At 54.0% G+C, this 20450-nt stretch overlaps 1 protein-coding gene across 2 annotated transcripts in view; it reads right to left on the bottom strand.

Moving 5' to 3' along the window:
* The window catches only part of ADCY5 (adenylate cyclase 5), a 157077-nt gene that overhangs the window by 32770 nt on the left and 103857 nt on the right, over positions 1–20450 (bottom strand). For both annotated transcript variants that reach the window (XM_067034428.1, XM_059064339.2), the window contains 9 exons: positions 18130–18241; positions 16488–16615; positions 14300–14458; positions 13302–13443; positions 11211–11351; positions 6388–6410; positions 5302–5446; positions 3930–4027; positions 152–239 (listed from right to left, as the gene is read on the bottom strand). In XM_067034428.1, the coding sequence (XP_066890529.1) occupies positions 152–239; positions 3930–4027; positions 5302–5446; positions 6388–6410; positions 11211–11351; positions 13302–13443; positions 14300–14458; positions 16488–16615; positions 18130–18241 (1036 nt within the window). The remainder of the gene's footprint in view (positions 1–151; positions 240–3929; positions 4028–5301; positions 5447–6387; positions 6411–11210; positions 11352–13301; positions 13444–14299; positions 14459–16487; positions 16616–18129; positions 18242–20450) is intronic.

Here is a 20450-nt window from a genome sequence, read left to right as displayed (position 1 = left end):
TGGCTTGCTGCGCATGCCAATCAGGAGTCGTGATCCAGCATCAGGCACCTGGATCCCAGGTGTGACTCTCCAGCCCCTGGGAGGGGCCCTATCAATGGGCTGGGAAGGGAGGGAAGAAGGCGACTGGGGTTCAAGTATAAGCTGGACTCACCTTCACGCAGGAGTAGATCACGGACACAAATACCACCAAAGTCAGCAGCAGGAAACAGGTCAGGTAGAAACTCAACATGAACACGGAGCTGGAAGGAGAGAGGAGGTGGGGAATTCTGGGGCTCTGAGAGGCCCCACGAAGGAAGCAGAATTTGCTCCATTTCTCCTGAACCTCCTGCCCAGTCTTGGGTGCCTGGCCCCTGACTCACTGAGGAGGGATTACTGAGCCTTGTTAACCGATTCAGGACCTGCCTCCATAACAATCTGGCTCCTGCCCTCCCTCCCGGTCTTGTCACTTTCCTGGGGGAGCATAGCCCATGCAGGAGCCAAATGAAGAACGGGGGGACACCTGCCCAATAGTTTGCCTAATTCTTAGCTATCCGTAGACTCACTTCATTTAGCCTGGAAGGAACCATTTTAAAAATCACCTGGTTGTTCTCTCTAGGTAGTCACTTATGGCCTGCCAAGTAACTCTGAAGGCTGAACTCTGGTTTGATAAATGGCCATCATTTATAGAAATGCATTTGTCAACCGCCCAACCAGCTACTCTGAGAAACAGCAGTGACATTTCCCTTTGGAGGGCAGAGTCCCTAAACCCTATCCCCTTCCTACTGCCAGGCCGCACAAGTCCTGTTCAGTTTCTGTTCCCCTATTCCCACCCAGCTCAACAACAACCGTAAAACCTGCAAGGATCTCCTGCTGCCCCTCCTCACAGAGGCAGATCACAGGTGAGCTCAATGTTCACACAGGGCTAGTATCCTGGGGCCAAAGAACTGCAAGTGACTTTCCATCCGGAGCCTGCCGTGGCCCTCCTGGGGCAGGGGCTGGTCGAGGCACAGCACTCCCTACCAACCACAGGAGGCCCCAGAAACTCCTTCTCCCTTTCAGGGAGTGAGACAGCCTGACATGACAGGTGTTGCCAGCAGGTTAAAGGCAAGTGGAGGACATAAGAAGGCAGATGAACGCCTCTAGGGAGGCATCTTTGTTCCAGGCTCCCCCAGAAGCCAGCACTTAGCTGCCTGAAACAAACAGAACAGGGGAGAGAACTCTCTTCAGAGGGAAAGAAAGACCTTTAAAGTAGCTTTTAAGGCTTCCCTGGAGAGAGGACAGCCAGAGAACGACCTCCATCCATGCCTTAGCAGCTCGGAGCTGTGGCCAGAGGAGGGAGTGAAGCTACTGCGGGCAGAGCAGGAATCTGGAATAACCCAGCCCCAAAGCCACGCTACAGAAAGTGAGAAGCAGCAAAGAGGCAGGATTATGCACCCAAGTGAAGGGGACTCTCAGTTGCAATGGGACGGAAAGTCTAAGCTGCTTATTATACATACCTATAGCTCCATTTCAATACAGAAAATGAGTCCTATGACAGTAAAGAGCCACAATCCCACCAGCTCTGCATGGTCTCAGTACAGGGGGCAACGGACATTAACTGCATAACCAGGGTGCAGCTGGCTGCCAGTGTATGGTTTTCACCTGTGGTATCCTGACAGGGTCATAGCAGACACAAACGCAAGGGCCATGTCTTCAACGGTAAGTGCCATTAAAAATAAAAGGTATTGGGCTTCCCTGGTGGCGCAGTGGTTGGGAGTCCGCCTGCCAATGCAGGGGACACGGGTTCGTGCCCCGGTCCGGGAAGATTCCACATGCCACGGAGCGGCTGGGCCCGTGAGCCATGGCCGCTGAGCCTGCGCGTCCAGAGCCTGTGCTCCGCAACGGGAGAGGCCACAGCAGTGAGAGGCCCGCGTACCACACACACACAACAAAGGCATTGAGTAATAAGACATGCCGACGTCATGTACCTCCTGATATGATGCCCTGAAAGGACACACCACTTCTGTGGGATTCTTGTGAAAAATACATTACCTCCATCTAGTCGTGAAAAAACATCAGACAAATCCAATTTGAGAGATTCTACACATTAATTAGCCAGTACTTATCAGAAGTGCCAAGGCCATGAGAGATAAGTAAAGGCCAAGGAAGCATCACAGATTGGAGGGGACTAAGGAGATACAGCAGCTAAATCCAATGTGGGGTCCCAGCCCAGCTCTTGGAACACAAAAAGGACATTTGGGGGAATGCTGATGAAATTAGAATATAGCCTACAGATTAGTTCATATATCACTGCAGTGTTATTTCCTGATTTTGATTACTACAGTTATCTAAGTTGTCAATAGCATGGGAAACTGGATAAAGGATGTACAGAAACTCTCTGTAGTACTTTTGTAACCTTCCTCTAAGTCTATAATTATTTCAAAATGAAAAACAGAAGGTGTTTGAGTGAGGGGACTCTTCTAGATTAAGTTAGATTTATGAGACATAACCAAATGCATCCAGTGGATCTTGAGTAGATCCTGGCTATGAATAAACTAAGAGTAGAAGACATTTAGGGGGACAATTTGGGAGATTTGAATACAGACTTGGTATTAGATGATTGTAGAGGAGCTGGGGTTAGTTTTGTCTGGTATATAAAGCATTGTGGTTAAGAAGCAAAATGCTATTAAAACATGTGTATATTGATATGTTTAGGGGCAAAATGTCCTTGTGTCTAAAATTTACCTTAAAAAATCAGAAATATACCTGAAACGAACACAACATTCTAAAGCAACTATACTTCAATTTTAAAAATCAGAAAAAGATAAATTAAAAAAACTTGCAAAATATTAACAATTGTTCTGGGACTTCCCTGGTGGTATAGTGGTTAAGAATCCACCTGTCAATGCAGAGGACACAGATTCAAGTCCCGGTCCGGGAAGATCCCACATGCCGCGGGGCAACTAAGCCCGTGCGCCACAACTACTGAGCCTGCACTCTAGAACCTGCGAGCCACAACTACTGAGCCCACGTGCCACAACTACTGAAGCCCGTGAGCCTGGAGCTGGTGCTCTACAACAAGAGAAGCCACCGCAATGAGGAGCCCGCGCACTGCAACAAAGAGTAGCCCCTGCTCGCCTCAACTAGAGAAAACCCCCTGCATGCAGCAACGAAGACCCAACACAGGCAAAAATAAATAAATAAATATTTTTTAAAAAGAACAATTGTTCTATCTAGGGGATGAGTGTTGATTATATTAATTACTTTCATTTCTGTATGTTTCAAATATTGCATAATAAAAAGTAAAAAAATATGTGTATATATATATGTGCATATATACATATATATACACACACATACATACATGGAGCGGTTATCTTTCTCACTTAGCTGTGACCCTACTGTGAATGACTACCTAATAAACACTTCATGTCCAACAGCCCATTTCAGAGTGGTCCCCTTGGAAGCCACAGGCCTCTCTCAGTGACACAGCCAGTCCTCAGAAGATTTCAGGAACATCTCTTAGAGAAAAGTCTTGAGAATCTGAAATCCATTCTTTGAAATATCTGGAGTAGCATAAAACCCTTATTTTTTGAAGATATACTGGATTTTTGCAAGAACCAAAGGTCATGCAGAAACCAGCTTGGTGAATACTTTGGGTGACTCAGTGGGCAAGAGTGGTCTGCATTAAAATGGGATGAGAGGATGAAGTGGAGAGAAGGGGTCTCCTGTGCTCTGGGCAGTGCCCAGACAGAAGTTTTCCACCTGCACTGAGCACATGGCCTACCCATCATGGGGGAGGCAGACTCTTGGCTTCCTGGTCTCACTGAGGACAAGACTGTAAACTTTTCTCCCTCTGCCTGAGCAAATTCAGCTCAGACTCCCGCCTCTGCTCTCCTACACGACCTCCCCTCCCACCCCTGGAGCCCCTGCAGCCAGAGGAGGGAGCCCAGGAGGGATGGGGTACTTACTGGGGCACAATGGTGATCTGGACAAAGCAGATGAAGAGGAAGACGAGCGAGGCACATGCCACGTAGGCACCGAATCGGTCATCCACCTGCTTGGAGTACTGAGAAGACATGGGCAGGGTGAGCGGGCGGAGGCACCTGGCCCAGTCTGCTCCAGCGCCCCCCCACCCCAGACACACCCGGGACAGTCCACTCCCAAGACTTGGAAGACCCAGTCGAGAGCCAGCACTAGCCTTAGCTCTCAAGAAACCAGTCCACTCACTATATGGTGGTGCCTGTGGGGAGGGCCGTTGAATTATGTTAAACCAGAAACTCTGCAGGCTGGGTCACCATGAGAATAATTCATAATGATCATGGATCACATTCCTGAGCACCAACTACATGCCTCAACACGCGCTGGGGCTTTGCAACCATCACTGCCCATCTTCACAAGAGCTCCAGGAAATACGCACAGGACTGCTGCTGTTTCTACGTCAGAGATGAGCAAGCTGAGGATCAGAGAGGTCACTCGACTTGTCCAATGTCACGGAGCTCATCTCCAAGGTCCTGACTCCCAGCCCCCACCCACCCTTCCCACGACACCAACCAGCTGCACAAATGGCCGTGCTGGTAGAGAGTCACCCAGAGAGGGTAATCCATGAGTCAGTTCCATTTATGCTGGTAAACAGACTAAGTTCCCTTCTCATAATTCTTCCTTCCCAATTAGGCGCGCCTCATTTGACCACGGCATGAGTTCACAGGAGCCCATGTTGACGGAACACAAGGGAGACCCTGTGACATGTAGCAAAGACTCTGGACCAGGGTCTCATTCTGGCTCTGTCATTACTTCACTGGGTGGCCTAGAGCAAGTCACCCAGCTACTCTGAGCTTTACTTTCTCAGTCACAATTTAAGGAGATAGGACAAAGAGCTCTTGACTGCCCCTTCCAATTCTAATACTTTGAGTTTCCAGTGTGCCAAAGGCAGCTGGATGGTCCATTGGTAACTGTAATAATAATAATAGCAATAAAAATAATACAAATAGCAATGTTTATTGAACATCTACTATGTGGCAGGTACTGTTTCATGTGTTTTACATACATGGATGTGTTTAATCCTCACTATGACACCATGAGGTAGGTATGTTAAAAATCCCCATTTTCCAGATAAGTAAACTGAGACACAAAGAAATTAAGATGTATCCTTTTCCACCAAAGAAGTCTCCTTAAAACCCTCTGGGAAGGGCAGCATCAGGGCTGGGAAACGGAAGTGCCAAGAAGGAGCTCTTTCCAGGGTGGAGACGGGAGGGAGCCGTCCTGCTGCCTCCTTCCCCTCCCCTTGGTCCTGGCTCTGCACTGGGGTAGGGGTTGGGGGTGGTCCCCCCCAGGGTGCTGTACCTTCTTCTCTAAGTCAGGCTCCCTGAAGGTCAAGAGGAACTTGCGAACATGCTCAGATCGTAGCCTGTCAATGCTCCTGGCGTCAATGGCACGGCCCAGAAATTCATCCACTTCATCCTCGGGGTTCGCACTTTCCTGGGCGTTCCTGGGGAGCAAGGGGCGCAGACACAAGACAGGCTGACCACCAGGGGGCGCCGCTAGGGGGCCGGCTCAGCCCGTGCACCCGGACCCATCAGAGGGACTTGATCAGCTCTAATAAGGGGTGGGGAAGTTGGGATTGACACCAGGACGACCAGAAGCCCAAGTACGCACATGCGCAGAAAACTGCCCAAGGCTCAGACCCACGGGCTGGGGGGGGGGGCCTCACTGACAATAAGGATTTTCTAACCCTATTGATGTATTATTAAATGATAATGATAATATGAATTATTCTCAAGGGTTTGTTTTTCCCCTACAGGTAACAGTCTCCGCTCTTCACTCTCTAGATGTATTGTCATTCTGAATTGAAGGCTGAGGCCAGGACACAAGACCTCTGCTGCAGAGCCTGGGAGCCACCTGGCTGCTCTCGCCTGGCCCAGGGGACTCTCTGGGAAGCACGTTTCACAATCTTTGGGTGCTGAACTAAACACTCTACTTGTAGAGTGGGGCCCAGTCCTCAAGTGGGATTTCTGACAGCCCCTGAGACTGGGGAGTGGAGGAGAGAGACAGGCCCATTCCTTCAGGGTGCTGGGACGTGCCAGGCTCCGGCGACCAATGTGCAAAGCCTGCATCTTCCCGGGAGCCGCATGTGTGTGTGTGTGCGCGCACATGCATGTGCTGAGTGTGTTGTGTGTAGTTGTGCGTGCACACGTGTGTGTGTATGTGGAGTGGAGATTATAAATGGGGGGTGCCCAGGCCCAGCATCCCTGCCGGGGGCCTGGGCTCCCAGGCTGCTCGTCTCTCAGGTACAGTGGGCTCTGTTCACTCCCAGCCAAGACTGCGAGACCTGGGCTCATTCTCCATGGAGTATGGAAACTGAGCTCCAGGCAGATGTGGAGACATCCCCCAGGCCAAGGGAGCTGAAGTGAAGAAGGACAGGTTACTCACTTGTCCTTGGGATCTTCAAAGCCCTAAAAGAGAGGGACGGAGAGAGGAGGAGAGGAGGATGAGAACCAAGGGGAAGAAAACGGGGAGGCTGCAGCTCAGCCCCTCTCCACAGTTCACCAGGAGCTTAGACACAGAGAGCACTGTCACTCAGTCATCCCCTCCTTCCTTCATTCGGCAAATACAGCTGGGTTTGGGACAGGCTCCGTGCTAGATGCTGGGGGCGCACTGTGATTTTACTTCATCCACTGGCAAAATCCATGAGTCTAAGCTCTTCCTGTCCCCATACCCAATTCCTTGTCATTCCCCAAACCTTCCTTCACCCTCCTCCTGGACCCTGGGCTTGGTGGGTCCCCTCCCAATTCTACCACTTACTCAGATGGAAATAAGAGAAACTGCCAGGCCGATCAATCCACACACACCTGTGCACTCCCATGCGCGCACACACACACACACACACACACACACACACACACACACAGAGCTCACGCACACTCACCCCCCCCAACTCCCGCCAACCACACATAAAATCTCCTGGGACTTCACAAGTTTTGAGCTTAAGAAAACTAAACTCTGGTTACCTGCAACAGCTCTTCTGGTATCTGAGAACCAGTGTGTTCTTAGAAGGCTGGAGCTGGCTGGGGATCCAGGAGGTGAGGAACCTGCCTGCCCCGGTTTGACGACTGTTCTGATGTTCACACACACAGGGCAGGGGTGAGGGTGGGAAGGGCCCTTACTGGTTGCCAAACTCAAGGCCCTACCTAGAGTTCATCTATAAAGGGCAGAAGTGTGTCAGGGTCTGACCAACTGTGGCAGAATGGAGGGAGGGGCCCCTAAAATGGGGAGGGGTGGGATCTGGGAGGCAGTGGGGGAGGCACAAGCACCCCAGGACAGGCCGCGTCACGTTGCCAGGACAAGGACAGAGCGTGGCCTCTTGTCCCTGTGGCCCAGCATGGAACACACTGCTGAGCAGCCAGGGGGCTTGGCAAATGTCGGGGGAACCCAAACCCCAAATGAACACAGCCCTCTTCATTCCCACTGAGGAGTGGGGTTTATGATGCCCTCCGCGAGCCAGAGCTGCCGGGCTCCGAAATAGACGTGGGGCCCGTGGGCACCGAGGTGCTGTCTGTTCTCCTCACCAGCTCAGGGCTCCCAGGGGCCTTGGCAGCCCCAGTGCCACATCCAAGTGCCCAGCCGTGGGCTCTGAGCTCCTTCCGGGCTGCCCAGTGGTTGTCTTCCTTTCTCCTCATCCTCTGAGAATCACCAAGCCCTCGGTCCGGGCTGCAGGGCCCCTCCCACCTCACTGTCCCCATTTGAGGCTAGAGGAGTTGGGGTCTGTCATGTGAGTGCCCCATCTGGGGGCAGGCAGGATCTCTAGGGCACAAGCTCGAGTGGACGGCGGAGAGTCCGGACAGGTCCGTCTCTGCAGACCACAGCGAGGGGCTGGCCCGCTGATCTCCACCACAGGGGCCGGCAATGATTTTACTCGGAGGACATCCAAGCCATATTATGCCTACACTGGTCTCTACAGCTCGGAACTATACCTGAAATGTGTCTAATGAACCTGTCTCTGACTTCCTCCAGTGCTCCTTTGGTGGTTTGTAGGGGCTGGTGTTGGGGGCCAGGTCCGCTCTAGGCTCCCTGGGTGCCGGGCTGGGGTGGTGAACTGACCGCAGTCAGGAGACACTTTGGTGGATAAAAGGGCCTTTAGGAACACAGGCCAGCAGACTGGGTTCCAGTCCCCCGACCTGCTTTCTAGTCCTAGGACAACGGTCCCCAGCCGGCAAGGAGGACACTCAGATGGGTTCCTGCCGTTGTGCCTCAGCACTTCTGGGGAGCAGCTCAGCTCAGTGTTTCTGTTTGGTCCCCGAGTCCTCCTTCTGACCTACAGCAAGAGCAGAGGCCATGGGCCCCTCTGCTCATCCACACTGAGGTGCAGACTCCGGTTTGCATGCCTGCCCTGGCAAAGCTGCTGTGGGGAACACTTGGGTCCAGCCTGACGCCTCTGGAGAATGCACTGCTTACCCGGGCCTGGTTAGATGAGCAGGAGTTCACATACGATCTCCCGTCAACCTTTTTATTAATAAAGAACCTTAGAGGACTTCCCTGGTGGCACAGTGATTAAGAATCTGCCTGCCAATGCAGGGGACACGAGTTCGAGCCCTGGTCTGGGAAGATTCCACATGCAGCGGAGCAACTAAGCCCATGAGCCACAGCTACTGAGCCTGCGCTCTAGAGCCCGTGAGCCACAACTACTGAGCCCATGAGCCACAACTACTGAAGCCCGCGTGCCTAGAGCCCGTGCTCCGCAGCAAGAGAAGCCACCGCAATGAGAAGCCCACACACCGCAACAAAGAGTAGCCCCCGCTCGCTGCGACTAGAGGAAGCCCGCGCACAGCAGCAAACCAAAAATAAATAAATTTTAAAAATAAATACACAAAAATAAAAATAATTTTTAAAAAAAGAAACTTAGAGGCCTTACAACACTCATGCCTAAACCAGCACAGCTCATTACTACATCTTAAAAGCTGAGTAAAAGCTGGAACAAGATTTAAAGAAGTAAACTGCTGACTACGAGTTACTCCCCTCTAACTGCTCTCAGTCACTGCTTAAGCCAATCCCCTCCCCTCCACTGCATCTTCAGTGGAAGTCGGGGTAGAAGCTTTCTTTTTGCTTATCTTTCCCAAGGGTTTCTGGGCAAGTTTAACACCAAAAGCCAAAGGTGTGCCTGGCGGCTGCCAGCTCCCACCCCATCCCTGACCTAGACACTGGGCAAGCAGGGGCCCAGGGTATGGTACGTTGATGCTGGCCCCTCGGGTGACTCTGCCCAGCAAGGACGGAGATGGGGAGCCTCTTCTCTCCGTCTACAGTGGTGTCTCCGAGCCTTCTGATCACTTTCCATTCCCTCCCCAATGGGCGAAGCAACCAACACCACGGAGGAGCCTTTCCGACAGCCAGTCTCCCCTGAGACTGTTTCCCCAATTACAGCCCTTCTGCTAATTCTTCCAAGGTTTCTTGTCCTAACAATGATTAATGTCTGCCAAATCGGTGCTTATAGTCCAAACTGCCCCCTTGGAGACTCTGAAATACCTAAAGAGTCCACCTACACCAAATATCGCTAAAGAAAAAAGCTTTCCAAAGATTTTAAACAGAGAACGTACCAGCAGGCACCTTTCTTGCCTGCTGGTGGTTCCTCCTCTCCACCTCTGTCCTGCCCCATCTTTTTATTCCCTGCTCTCCCTCATCTCCTGCCCCCCCCCCACCATCTCCCTCTTACCCTCTTTGTCCTCCCTCTCTGGTCTTCCTGCTCCCCTGTCCTTCTCTTTCCTCCCACCTGGATGAGAGCCTCCCTCCTTGCATCCTGCTCTCAGTCTCCCTCCTTTCCTCTCACTCCCTCTCTCACCTCTTGGCCGTCCTGGTCACGTGGGTACAGGAGTCCACAGGAGATGATTCAAGAACTGGGGTGAGAACAGGGGGGATCCAGCAACTGCTCTTTGCTTTGGGGAGGGGCCTGGAGGGAGCGGGAGTGGTGCCTGGAGCCCTGGGTGGCACCGACCAGGCCTGGCACGTCTAAGTTCAAAGCCCTGGGGCAAGGCTGACCTTTCCCACTCTTCGTCGCTTAGGGACCTTGGTGTCCTGCGAGTTGTTTCTTTACCACCAAAAGTTAAAATGGTGATCTTGATTCAATTCACTTTTTTCTTCTGTACACTCTCCTTAAACCTTTGTCATCTGCTATTTGCTAGCTGGCAAGGAGCAGAATGACTGGTCCCTAGCCTGTCCCCTCCCTCAGACCCCTGGATCTGTCTGCCGACTCAGCTGGACTCCCATGGAGTCTCTCTCTAATCCCTGCTGCTGCAGCTTAAACCCAGTCTGATCCACAGGCCCCCAACGTGGGGATCCTAGTGTCGGCATGCCCCCCATTCCTCTACCTGGATCTGTGGGAACTCAGTGGACACACACACACACACACACACACACACACACACACACACACACACGGCTTCCTCACCCATCCCTCTCTCAGAGTGGGCAACTCCTGCCTGGGTACCAGGCTGCCCTTGACCTGAGGAGTGTGCTCGGATGCACTTCTCCGCACGCTCTGAAGTCTTCTTTCTAGCATTACTGATAGAACCCAGGCAGGGCATCCTGAATTAGCCCATCCCTGCTGTGTGCAGGGGTGGCTGAGGGTGTCTGTCCTCTGAGGCCAGCAGGGTCCCTGGAGATGGAGGCAGCACCCCTACCACGGCCTCTGCTCACTCAGCCTGCATGCTCCCACAGGAAGACTGGAATTAGCAGGGCGTTTCTCAGCACAGAGGGCAAAAAGACCATCACCAGGCACTTGCCAAAAAGCACTGGGATGGTTTCTGAGCGACCGGGCCAGAAGATGTGTTTCAACTGCCTGGGAAATGCAACAGATGCTGGAAGGTATCTGACAAGCCTGTGCCTGCCCAACTCCCTGGGGCTCCCCAGACAGTGCCAAGAGGCCCTGGAGGCTCTGTTTGGACCCTGAGTCCAGCCAGATGGGTCTGCTTCCAGCCTACACCAGCAAGGTCTGCCAAGGGGGAGGGAAGAAGGGGCTTCACTGCTCTGCTCCAAAGCCAAATCCAGCATGCCAAGAGATGGTGGTGCCCACGGAGAAAGCCCAGGGCTGGAAGTTAGGTGCTCTGTCTCCAGGTCCAAAGTCAGGGTGAGCTCCCTTCCAATGATTCCTTCTGTGGCTCTCCAGATTCCCTGGGTAACAGGAGGGGCCTGGCCCAGTCCTCACACCCACAGAAGGCCCTAGCCCTGGAGAGTGTGGTCCACACACTGCCCTGCCAGCTACTCACCATCCGTTTCATCTCCTTGGACACCTGGTTGCCACCCAGGTGGTTGTAGAAGGGGCGCTCGGCTCCCCAGTGTGGTGGGTTGTGCCCGATCGAGTTGGTTCTCTGGCGATTCATCTTGGCAATCATGGCCTTCTCTTCTTTCTGGGAGAGCAACATAGATGCATCAGCCTGTGGGCAGGGCCCATCACGTGAGCCCAGGTAGGGAGTTTCTCATTCCTCCCAGGTGCCTGGCCGGGTAGGGGTGAAGGCAGTGCTTCCCTCCCTTCTCTGCACAGCCTGGAGCCCTGAGGTCTGCTAAGATCCTAAAGCTCACCCAAGAAAGCATCCTAAATCCCTCCAAACTCCCCAACGCCAGCCCTGGCTGGGAGCTGGGGGCCTCAGGTGGGAGCAGCAGAACAGGATGACGAGGTTTGTCTTGTTACAAAGCCAAGGGGCACGGGGACATCTGTCGCTGACATAGAATTTTAGATGTGGGCAGAGCCTGGGTCTGAAAGTGCTTGGGGGGTGATGGACAGAGAGGAAACATGAGATTCCAATTTCCACCCCAAAACAGGCATGTTCTAGCAGAGCGGGTAGTAGGACAGGCCCTGCAGCTTCTGGAGGTTTGGGTCATTAGAACGTGAGATTCAAGGGCTGACGCGCATTGCACAAATACACCAACGGGGCCTCAGCCAGTTCTCCATGTGCCGACCACAACCTATCTGTCCATCCATCCAAATGAGCTCGAGGTGGAGGGCTGGAGAGGCCCTGGGGGTACCTGTGTGGCCTTCCCTTCAACTCCCTCCCTGAGCCTGGGAAGGGAGCAGGTCAGATCAGAGGCAGAGGGGAGGGGACACACAGCCTGCTTCAGCAGACACTGCTCTGGGTCAGGGCTGGAGGGGTGTGTGTGTCCTTTTTTGTCTACATTTCATCTTTTCTGAACCACTTGTCAAGCTAGAAAAATCAAGACCCAGAGAACCCAGGGCAGAGGGTAACCCTTCAGCCTGGGCGGGGCAGGAGGGTGAGGCTAGAGGCGCTGTGGGCCCAGCAGAGAGGAGGAGTGTGGGAGGGGGCCTGGGAGCATTTTGGTTCATTTATACTCGAGCCAAACAACAAGCAAATGCTTTAAAATGTCAATTAAGCCACTAAGTGCTTTCCCCAGAGTACCTAAATCCTCCCATCCCTCTTTCCGGATGTCCGGAGCAGGGCCTGATACCGCTCCCTCAGAGGCACCCTGTAGCCAGGTCCTGTGTGCTGGGATGTGCTTCTGTGGAGGGTGAGGTGTCCCTCTGATGTCCCTCTCAGGGTGGACACCTGCCTCAAAGAGCTCTGCCCACCTGGAAAAATCTACTTTTGCTGTCTCCGAGACTTTCTCTGAACTTTTCTTGCAGCTTAATTTTGTCTTCAGTCTAATTCCTTAGGAAAGAAACGGGGAAGCTTTTCTCTATCAAAGGGCTCTGACCAATAGATAAATTCAATTGAAAGATTTATAAGTAAAAGGTATTTTAATCTAAGGAAAAATGTAAAATACAAAATGTTCTCCTCGTTTGCTTTAAAAATTAACATGGAACGTGACACTATTAAAAATAGAACACTGAAGTCTGCTAATAATTCAGTTTTATATTTTGGCAAGTGTGAGCTGAGACTAAAGAAGGAAGAAAAAAGACTGGAAAGTGCAAGAGGGGAAAAGACAGAGTTTCAAGAAACAGAGTTATAGAAGTACAGGCAGAGAGAGAGCGAGATCCACCTAGATTAAGCAACAGACAAGGAACGAGATGGAAATAAAGGACGTGGTATACACAGAGTTCCCTGATGCTTCTTTTCCATCTCGTGGCCTTCTGCTGTATTGTTACTAACTGATCTGAGGTCTGTTGCTTTTTCTGCAACAGAAGCAAAATGAAAACCTCCCCTCTTTGCCACCAGCCTTTGCAAAGCCTCTGTAGCTCTCATGTCCTTCCTGAGATGCAGGAACCACGACTGCATAATAAATTCAGGACTTGCCTCAAGGAAAGAGTAAGAGGAGAAGGAAGCAGCAGGCTAAGAAACATTCCTCCCCAAAGAATGACGCCCTCCCACTCCCCCCACCACCACCCCAGCCCTCGGTCCCCGGACCCGCTTCTGGGTGCAGCGCAGGATGAGGAAGGTCTCGATACTGTGCTCTTTGAGGTAGGCGTTGCGCTCGCCCCCACCGCCCGGCTCCACTTCGTAGTCGCCGTTCAGGTAGTTGAGTGTGGCCTTGGTGATGTGGATGCGTCTACGGGTAGGGGGGGAAGCAGGGAGAGGAGGGCAGCAGACGTGAATTCAGAGCCCCTGCTCCCATGCAGAACCAAACTGTAACCAACTCAGTCATCATTCGAATCCCAGGGCCCCCTGGCTCAAATGCTAACCCCTACCTCTCAATAGACTGTATCCCTCCAAACTTATCAAGATGGCACGGTGGGCCCCTCCCCAGCTCATGTTCACCGAGACCACACCGCATCACATCAGCATCATGTTATTACAGTGACGTAACACATCGGCCTGCAGGGAGAGCACGGCCTGTGGTCGCACAAACTTTGCAAACCTGCTCAGAAGCCAGCAGTGGCTCCTGCTGACTGCAGGATTGTGTCCAAATTCCCCAGCCTGGCATGCACGTCCTTAACACAGGCACCGTTTCTCCCACTGGTTCCTAAAAGGCCATCTGCTCTACCTGCATTCCCTGGAAGTACTGTATTTTCCTCTGCCTGTGCCCGTCCTCAGCCTGGCAGCTCCCCCGACCCTCACCTTCCTCACCTGTCCCCACCCCGCCCCCCGTCTGCCGGGCCAGCTGACCTTCCACCTCCTGGCCACCCCCGGAATTATCCAGGGGTTCCCCCTCCTCTAGAAGCCTACCCTGACCCCCTGCGTCTCACGACAGGCCGCCAGGTTCTGTGTAAATATTTTCTGGGTGAAGACTGGGGCCACGCTCCCTACAAGTTGCCATGTGTGGCGTCAGTGCTTGGTTACTAGAGGAATTCCACCTAAATTCTGCCAACCCCAGGGCTGCGGCTACCCGGTCCTGCCCACCCTAGCCCTTTCCCTATGACAGCCACCTGGGTGGGCCGGGCGGGAAGCTGCCCTCACTCACTCACCCCGCCTTGCCTCCAGCCTCCATGTGGTTGGCTAGCGTGACGTCGTTAGACCAGACGTCGAACTGCCACTTCCTGAGGCCAAGGACGCCACAGTGCACTCGCCCGCTGTGGATTCCCACACGCATGTTCACGTTGACACCTGTCACCTCCCGGACCAGCCTGGGGATGGAGTAGGGGTAAGGCCGGGAGGGGGGTCAGGGCCAGGTGCAGAGAGGTCAGGGTGCGTGAGAAGGTGTAGGGGTCAGAGAGTCATTTCTCTCCAAGCCAGTCCAAATCCAGAGTCTGAGACTGTGCATCCTGAAGGGCAGGGCTGGGCCCTGGGGCTCAGGGGCTGAGGGTTGGGAGAGGCGTTGCTTCCCAGCTTTCCCGCAAGGTGGCGCAGTGCCTCACACTACATCCCAGGCCCACTGCTTCTTCCCAGCAAGGGCACCTGAGCCAGCACTAACTACCCTCAGTCAATAATTAAGTTGTGTTCTGAAAATGCAGGTGCACGTTAGTGCCGATTTGAGTCGACAGGAAAGTTATAGTCACTCCAAACCCCATTCATATAATTCTTGGATTTACCCACATTGCTGCTTCTTTGACATTAGCAGGATAATGGAGAAAAAGAGAACATAGGCCCTGCCTAGGAAAGAAGGAGAGCTGGGGCAGGTGCAGGGGACCAGGGGTGCTCCACGTGCTAGAAGACAGCACCAACCCCATCACATGCAGCCCACACGTATTCGGGGTGGGACGCCTGTAGGAGGGGGAGAGGGGTGGAAGCTCTACAGCCCTGGGTATGCGTCTGGGGCCCGGGGTCTGTGGAAGAAGGAGCCGGCACTCTGGGGGGAGGTTCACAGTGTGCACTTCTTAGGGACCTGGGCCCTCCTTGGCTCCCTGGGGATGGACCCACTCAGCCAGCCAAGGGGCCGGTAGTCCGACTTGGCCTGGCGGGCAGGACCACCATGTGGACTCCAGCTCTCACCCCACCCCACCACCGAGAGGCTGACACCTACCACAGGGAATATTTATGTCATCCATCTATTTCTCTCATCCTGGGATCAACTCTGCAAATACCTCTGCTGGAGCTGTGCCTTCCATCCACAGGGCCTCTGACCACTTGCTTAGGTTGATATCTCTCATTCTACCTTTTTGGCTTCACTCCAAGGCCACCTTCTTCATGAAGCCTTTCTGGGTCCTCCCAGTGAAATCAACTGCCCACCTCCCCGGGCGCTCCCACCGCAGTTTGCCTCTCTTACCTGATGGTGTCCACTGGGCATGCCTGGTATCAGAGCAACGGGAGTCCTGGCCCCTCAACAGGCTCTGTGCTTCCGGGCAAGGGACCCCCTGTCTAGGCCGGGCACACAGGGGCACTTGGCAAACACTGCCGAAAGGGACTGAGCCAAACGGGCTGGACCCGGCCACCTTCTGGGCCAGTTACTCTGACCTCTGACCTTGCCCACTGTGGCTTTTCCTTTGCCCCACCCAGTCTACTTCTAAAGCTCACAGTTTTGGAACCTGGATGCAATCTCTGGCCTACTCCCTTGGCTGACCTGTAAGCTTGTATTGTCTATGTTGCTTAATGACTGGGGTTCCTTCTGTGGTCAGCAGTGACCAAGAATCGGCCAAAGATCCTCGCTGCTATTGCTCCCAGGGAGGATGGATTTTCTTAAACGGGAACACCTGTGTCTGCATCCACCTGCACAGCACTGTTACCCTGGGGAACCGCTTAGCCTCTGTGAGCCCAACCTTTCTCATCTGTGAAGAAATGGGACCGGTGACTTCTAACCCTGGCTGGGTGGTTGTGAGAAGACACGGGGCCTGGAGTGCAAGGCCCTGCCACGGCACAGGGTACAGCACAGCTGTCAGCCAGCCCTCCTTTCCTGGAGGGGTGGCTCCACACCTCCTGCTGCCCTGGAGTCTGCAAAGCCCTCCCTTCTTCCAGGACATGTCCCTCTGTGCAGAGCTTCCCAGGCTGCTGTGAGCCCACGAGCCCAGGAGAAGGCTCAGAGCCTGGAGGTGTGAATCAACCCTCCGGTGTGGCCAGGGTCCTTGGGAGGTGGCTTTGTCCCACTATTTCCCTGCTTCCATCAGTTCAACATGAGTCAGTTACTCGGGCTATGGGACAGTCCCCCTGCAGACGGGCGGTCCCCCTGGAGATGGACAGTGTCCCCAAAGGCGGGCAGTCACCCTGGAGACGGGCACTTACGAGATGGCCTCAATCATGTCCATGCCCATCTCCACGCAGCAGTGGGCATGGTCAGCCCTGGCTTCAGGCAGCCCTGAGACGCAGTAATAACAATCTCCCAGGATCTTAATACGTAAACAGTGATTCTCCTGGAAAGCAAATTAATTTTAAAAATTAAAAATAGTAGGAAAGAGAAGTGGGAGGGAAAGATACAGGAAGCAAACAGATTCACCCCATGCCTGGAATAACTTGCCTTTTAGGGCAGCGAGCACAGACCCAGTGCCGGCATGAGGTGTGGCCCCAGCCTGGGGACAGGCTTATCGGGAGCCGTGGGGGACGGAGGACAGGCTGAGCCGCCCTGGAGAAGCATTCCAGCCACCCCAGGCTCAGGAACTCACTTTTATGGCCACAGCTGAGGCCCAAGAAGAATACAGCTGGTCCAATGTGGCAGCAAATGGGTCAGACTCGTCAGTGTGAGAGGCCCCGAGCTGAGAGTGAGGGGCCCACCCCACTCCCAGCCCTGGGACACGCTCCAACTCTTGGCCTAGGGTTCTACTAACAGTTTTATGACTCTCCTTTTATGAAAAGACTGAAGCAGAAGTGAGATTTAACCAAAGCTTGCCTGACCCCCAGCCTGAGATTTTTATCCAAGATAGTTCTGCTAAGCCAGCAAGCACGTGCGTGCTAAGACAGCCACAGAGCGGAAGCACCCGCCCGCTGCAGGGTCACCCCACAGGCCGCAACCGATGCATAACTGGGATTGAGATGGACTGTCATTAATCACCAATTCTGAGCTGTCCAAGTCTGCTTCCCAAAGGTTATTTCGTGAAGCCGGTATGCTGGGACCCAAGTATCTGTGTGCCCTGGACTCTCCTTTAAGGCCCTTCCAAAAGCCAAGGGCCGAGCATGTCCCCGTTCACCTCGCCCACATTCGGTGATAAAATCAGTGAGGTGTGAGGCCCACCATCAATGCTCTCGGAGGCCCTTGGCACCGCCTCTCATCCATGATCTGCCTGGTGTCCTGTGACGGCCCAGGGGACGTATCCACCTCTCAGAGGACATTGCAGTAAGTGGGCCCCGACACAGGACTCTCCAAAGGCACAGAGCATCACTCAGAGCCACAAAGGCTGGGAAAGGACGGCAGAGTATAAACAGGGACTAACGAACGTGTGTCCTTCACCACTCCATGCCCGGGGGGGTCACTTCCAATCTGTCCCAATGTGGGAGAGTCCTCTTTTCAAAAGTCTCTTGGGTGACACACAGCTGTCTGCAGGCCAGTTGAGATTCAGACTCATTTATTTATTTATTTATCACTCTGGCCACCCTCATCAGCAAAGTGGCTCTGTGGCTCCGAATTCGCTCCTCCAAACACAAATTCCACAAATTCCGGGGTCAGGGCAGCATTTCCTACAGGCCTCACCACCCCTTTCCACTGATGGAGGGCTTGCTCCCTTGTGACCGGTGACACCGTGAGCATCTCTGAGTGTGCGGCGGGGCTGATGTGAGGCGTGAGGACACGCAGCCACAGCCTGAACGGCCCTGCCTCCCCAGTTCCCGATGGCGGACTCCGCAGCACCCTACCCCAGGCAGCCCAGATCAGGCCACCCTTCCGGCCCCGGCTCAGGCACACGGGGTCCCCAGGGCAGTGGGCAAGGTGACTCACTGCAGCCAGCTTGTCGAAGCGGGCGAAGAGCTCGTTGAGGGTCATGACAAGCTCCTGGGCAGTGCACTGGGACGCCAGGCTGGTGAAGCCCTCGATGTCAGCAAACAGGATGCTAGAGAGACAGTGGGGAAGACCTCCGTGAGGAAGAAAGGTCAGGGGGACACGGCTGGGGCCACCCTCTGCCTTAGGAGGGCCGCCAGCCAGCAAGAGTCCTGGGAGCTCCAAACGGCTGCTGGGGAAGGGAGAGAGAGAGAGAGCTGACACTGGTGGCCTCTCCCAGCTGGTAGGGAAATGCCGGGCCAGCCCTCCTTTCTGTATCTCCCTGCACCCTCACTCCCACCCGGGAGGAAAGGGGGGCGGAGGCGTATGAGGCCTGGGGGTGTACATCTGCCTGAGGCCATGCAAACAGGGCCTGCTCCCCTCACCCTCAGCCACCTCTCAGGGCTGCCCCCCGTTTGACTCCTGAGCAGCCCCCCTCAAGGTAGCTGGGTCCAGGAGAAGGGTCTTTGTTCATCTTGTCTGGAAAGTGTTTCAGGCCCTAATGGCGGCCATACAGAGGTCTCACTTCCCAAACCCATACACAGGGCATCCAACCCCAGGCCCTCCATACCGAGGGAGTCCTCTAGAAGAGACAGAATAAAGAGGCCCAGGGAGGAGGGAGAGGAAGACACAGCCAATAAGCGTCCCTGGAAGCCCCCCAACTTGTCCTGCCAGCTCCTTCGGCCTCATCCCCGGGGCCCTCAGGTGCACCCGCTGGTCCCTGCATTGCACACTGTGATCTTCTGTCTGTTCCCGAGATTGAACGTGTCTTCCTTTTCTTTCAGAACAGACTACCAGAGGTGAGGCCCCAGGGCCAGAATGTGTAAGGGGCCCAAGAGTTTTTTCTTAAAATGGACACAGAAATGTAGTAACTCTTGTGGGCTGAGATGCTCCTGGTGGCTGGGCACGGGGACTAGGGTTTCCGACCTGCCACCTCACTGAGCCCTCCAGGCAGCCCTGAAGGAGGGCCTGGTGTCCCCATCCCAAGATGAGGAGCCTTGGGGAAGAGCGACGGATGGTAGTTTGGGGGCTCTTCCCCACGGCCTCTGCTCTGTCCTCTGATCCACGCGGCTCCCGGGGCTCCAGACCGACAGCCGCTTCAAATTAGAGAGTACAACTAAACATGCCTTGTCATTTTATTTGGAAAATGTGTGTTCATGCGTTAAGCATATCTTTTCATTCTGCTGTCTGACATCCGGGGTCTTCCTGACCTGGGGAGCCTGCCTCTCCCAGGCCAGCCAGTTCCTAGAGATGGTCAACCACTCACCTTGGAGTCCAGAGCCTCTCACCCCAGTCAGGTTCCCACACCCGGCCCACCACTCCCCTGCCCTACTCACCTCAGGGACAAGTGCCAGGTGACTCGGACGGTCCTATGCCTCAGAGCCCACCGACATTATTCAAACCAGCCAATCCCAAGCCTGCTTACCCTGCCTCATTCATTCCTTCCTGCAGAAACCACAACAGAGGCTCTTGCCCACGTTTCCCCTCATGCTGCCTCCTCACTGACCCCTGTGCTTCCCCGGGTACCCCCCAGCCCATGGCGTAACGCATCCTCTCCTCTCGGGACCTGTGAGTAACAAACTATCTTTGCAATGGCAGCTGTCTCCTGATCTGCTGGTCTCACCAAACCTGGATAATAATAACACCTACATTTTAAAATAGTTGGACATTGTTCTAAGCACTTTACATGTATGAACTCATTTAAGCCTCACAGCCACCCTTTGAGGTTGGAATCCTTTTTGAGGTAAGAAAACTGAGGCACAGAGAGGTCGAGTCACCTGCCCAAGGCCACACAGGCTTGTGTGGGTCCACAATCCAGGAGTTCAGCCAATAAATACTATGCTGTCTGTTGGCCCCATAGTCATCTTAAATGAGTAAAAAGCACAGTTCACTGGTCTGGCATATGGTATACGGCGCAGACGGAGGGGGAGGGACAGGTGTGGGCTGCCGTGGGCGGGCAAGTACAGGACTCCAGCATGAGGGGACACGCTCTGCACCAGCTTACACGAGGGGGACTGGTAGTGCATCTCGGGCTTGGGCTAGGCAAGTACAAGAAAAGTACAAGAGGGCAGACCCCAGGCCCCGAGCCCAGTGCTATTTCCTGGCTTCGAGGCTCCTCCGGCCACCCTGATCCCAGTCCAGACCAGCGGACAAGTGCAGGAGGAAAGCCAAAGAGGGTGGGAGAAATGGGGGAGCTGGCAAGAGAGGAGACAAATGAGGGGGACGGAAGAAAAGGTAAGGAGGAGGAGGAGCAGAGAGGAGAGACTGTCAGCCCACAGGAC

This window comes from Kogia breviceps, chromosome 5, assembly GCF_026419965.1.
Source record: "Kogia breviceps isolate mKogBre1 chromosome 5, mKogBre1 haplotype 1, whole genome shotgun sequence".
In the NCBI taxonomy this organism is placed as follows: Eukaryota; Metazoa; Chordata; class Mammalia; order Artiodactyla; family Physeteridae; genus Kogia; species Kogia breviceps.
Note: the sequence above shows the minus strand (reverse complement) of the source record. Positions and strands in the feature narration are given on the sequence as shown.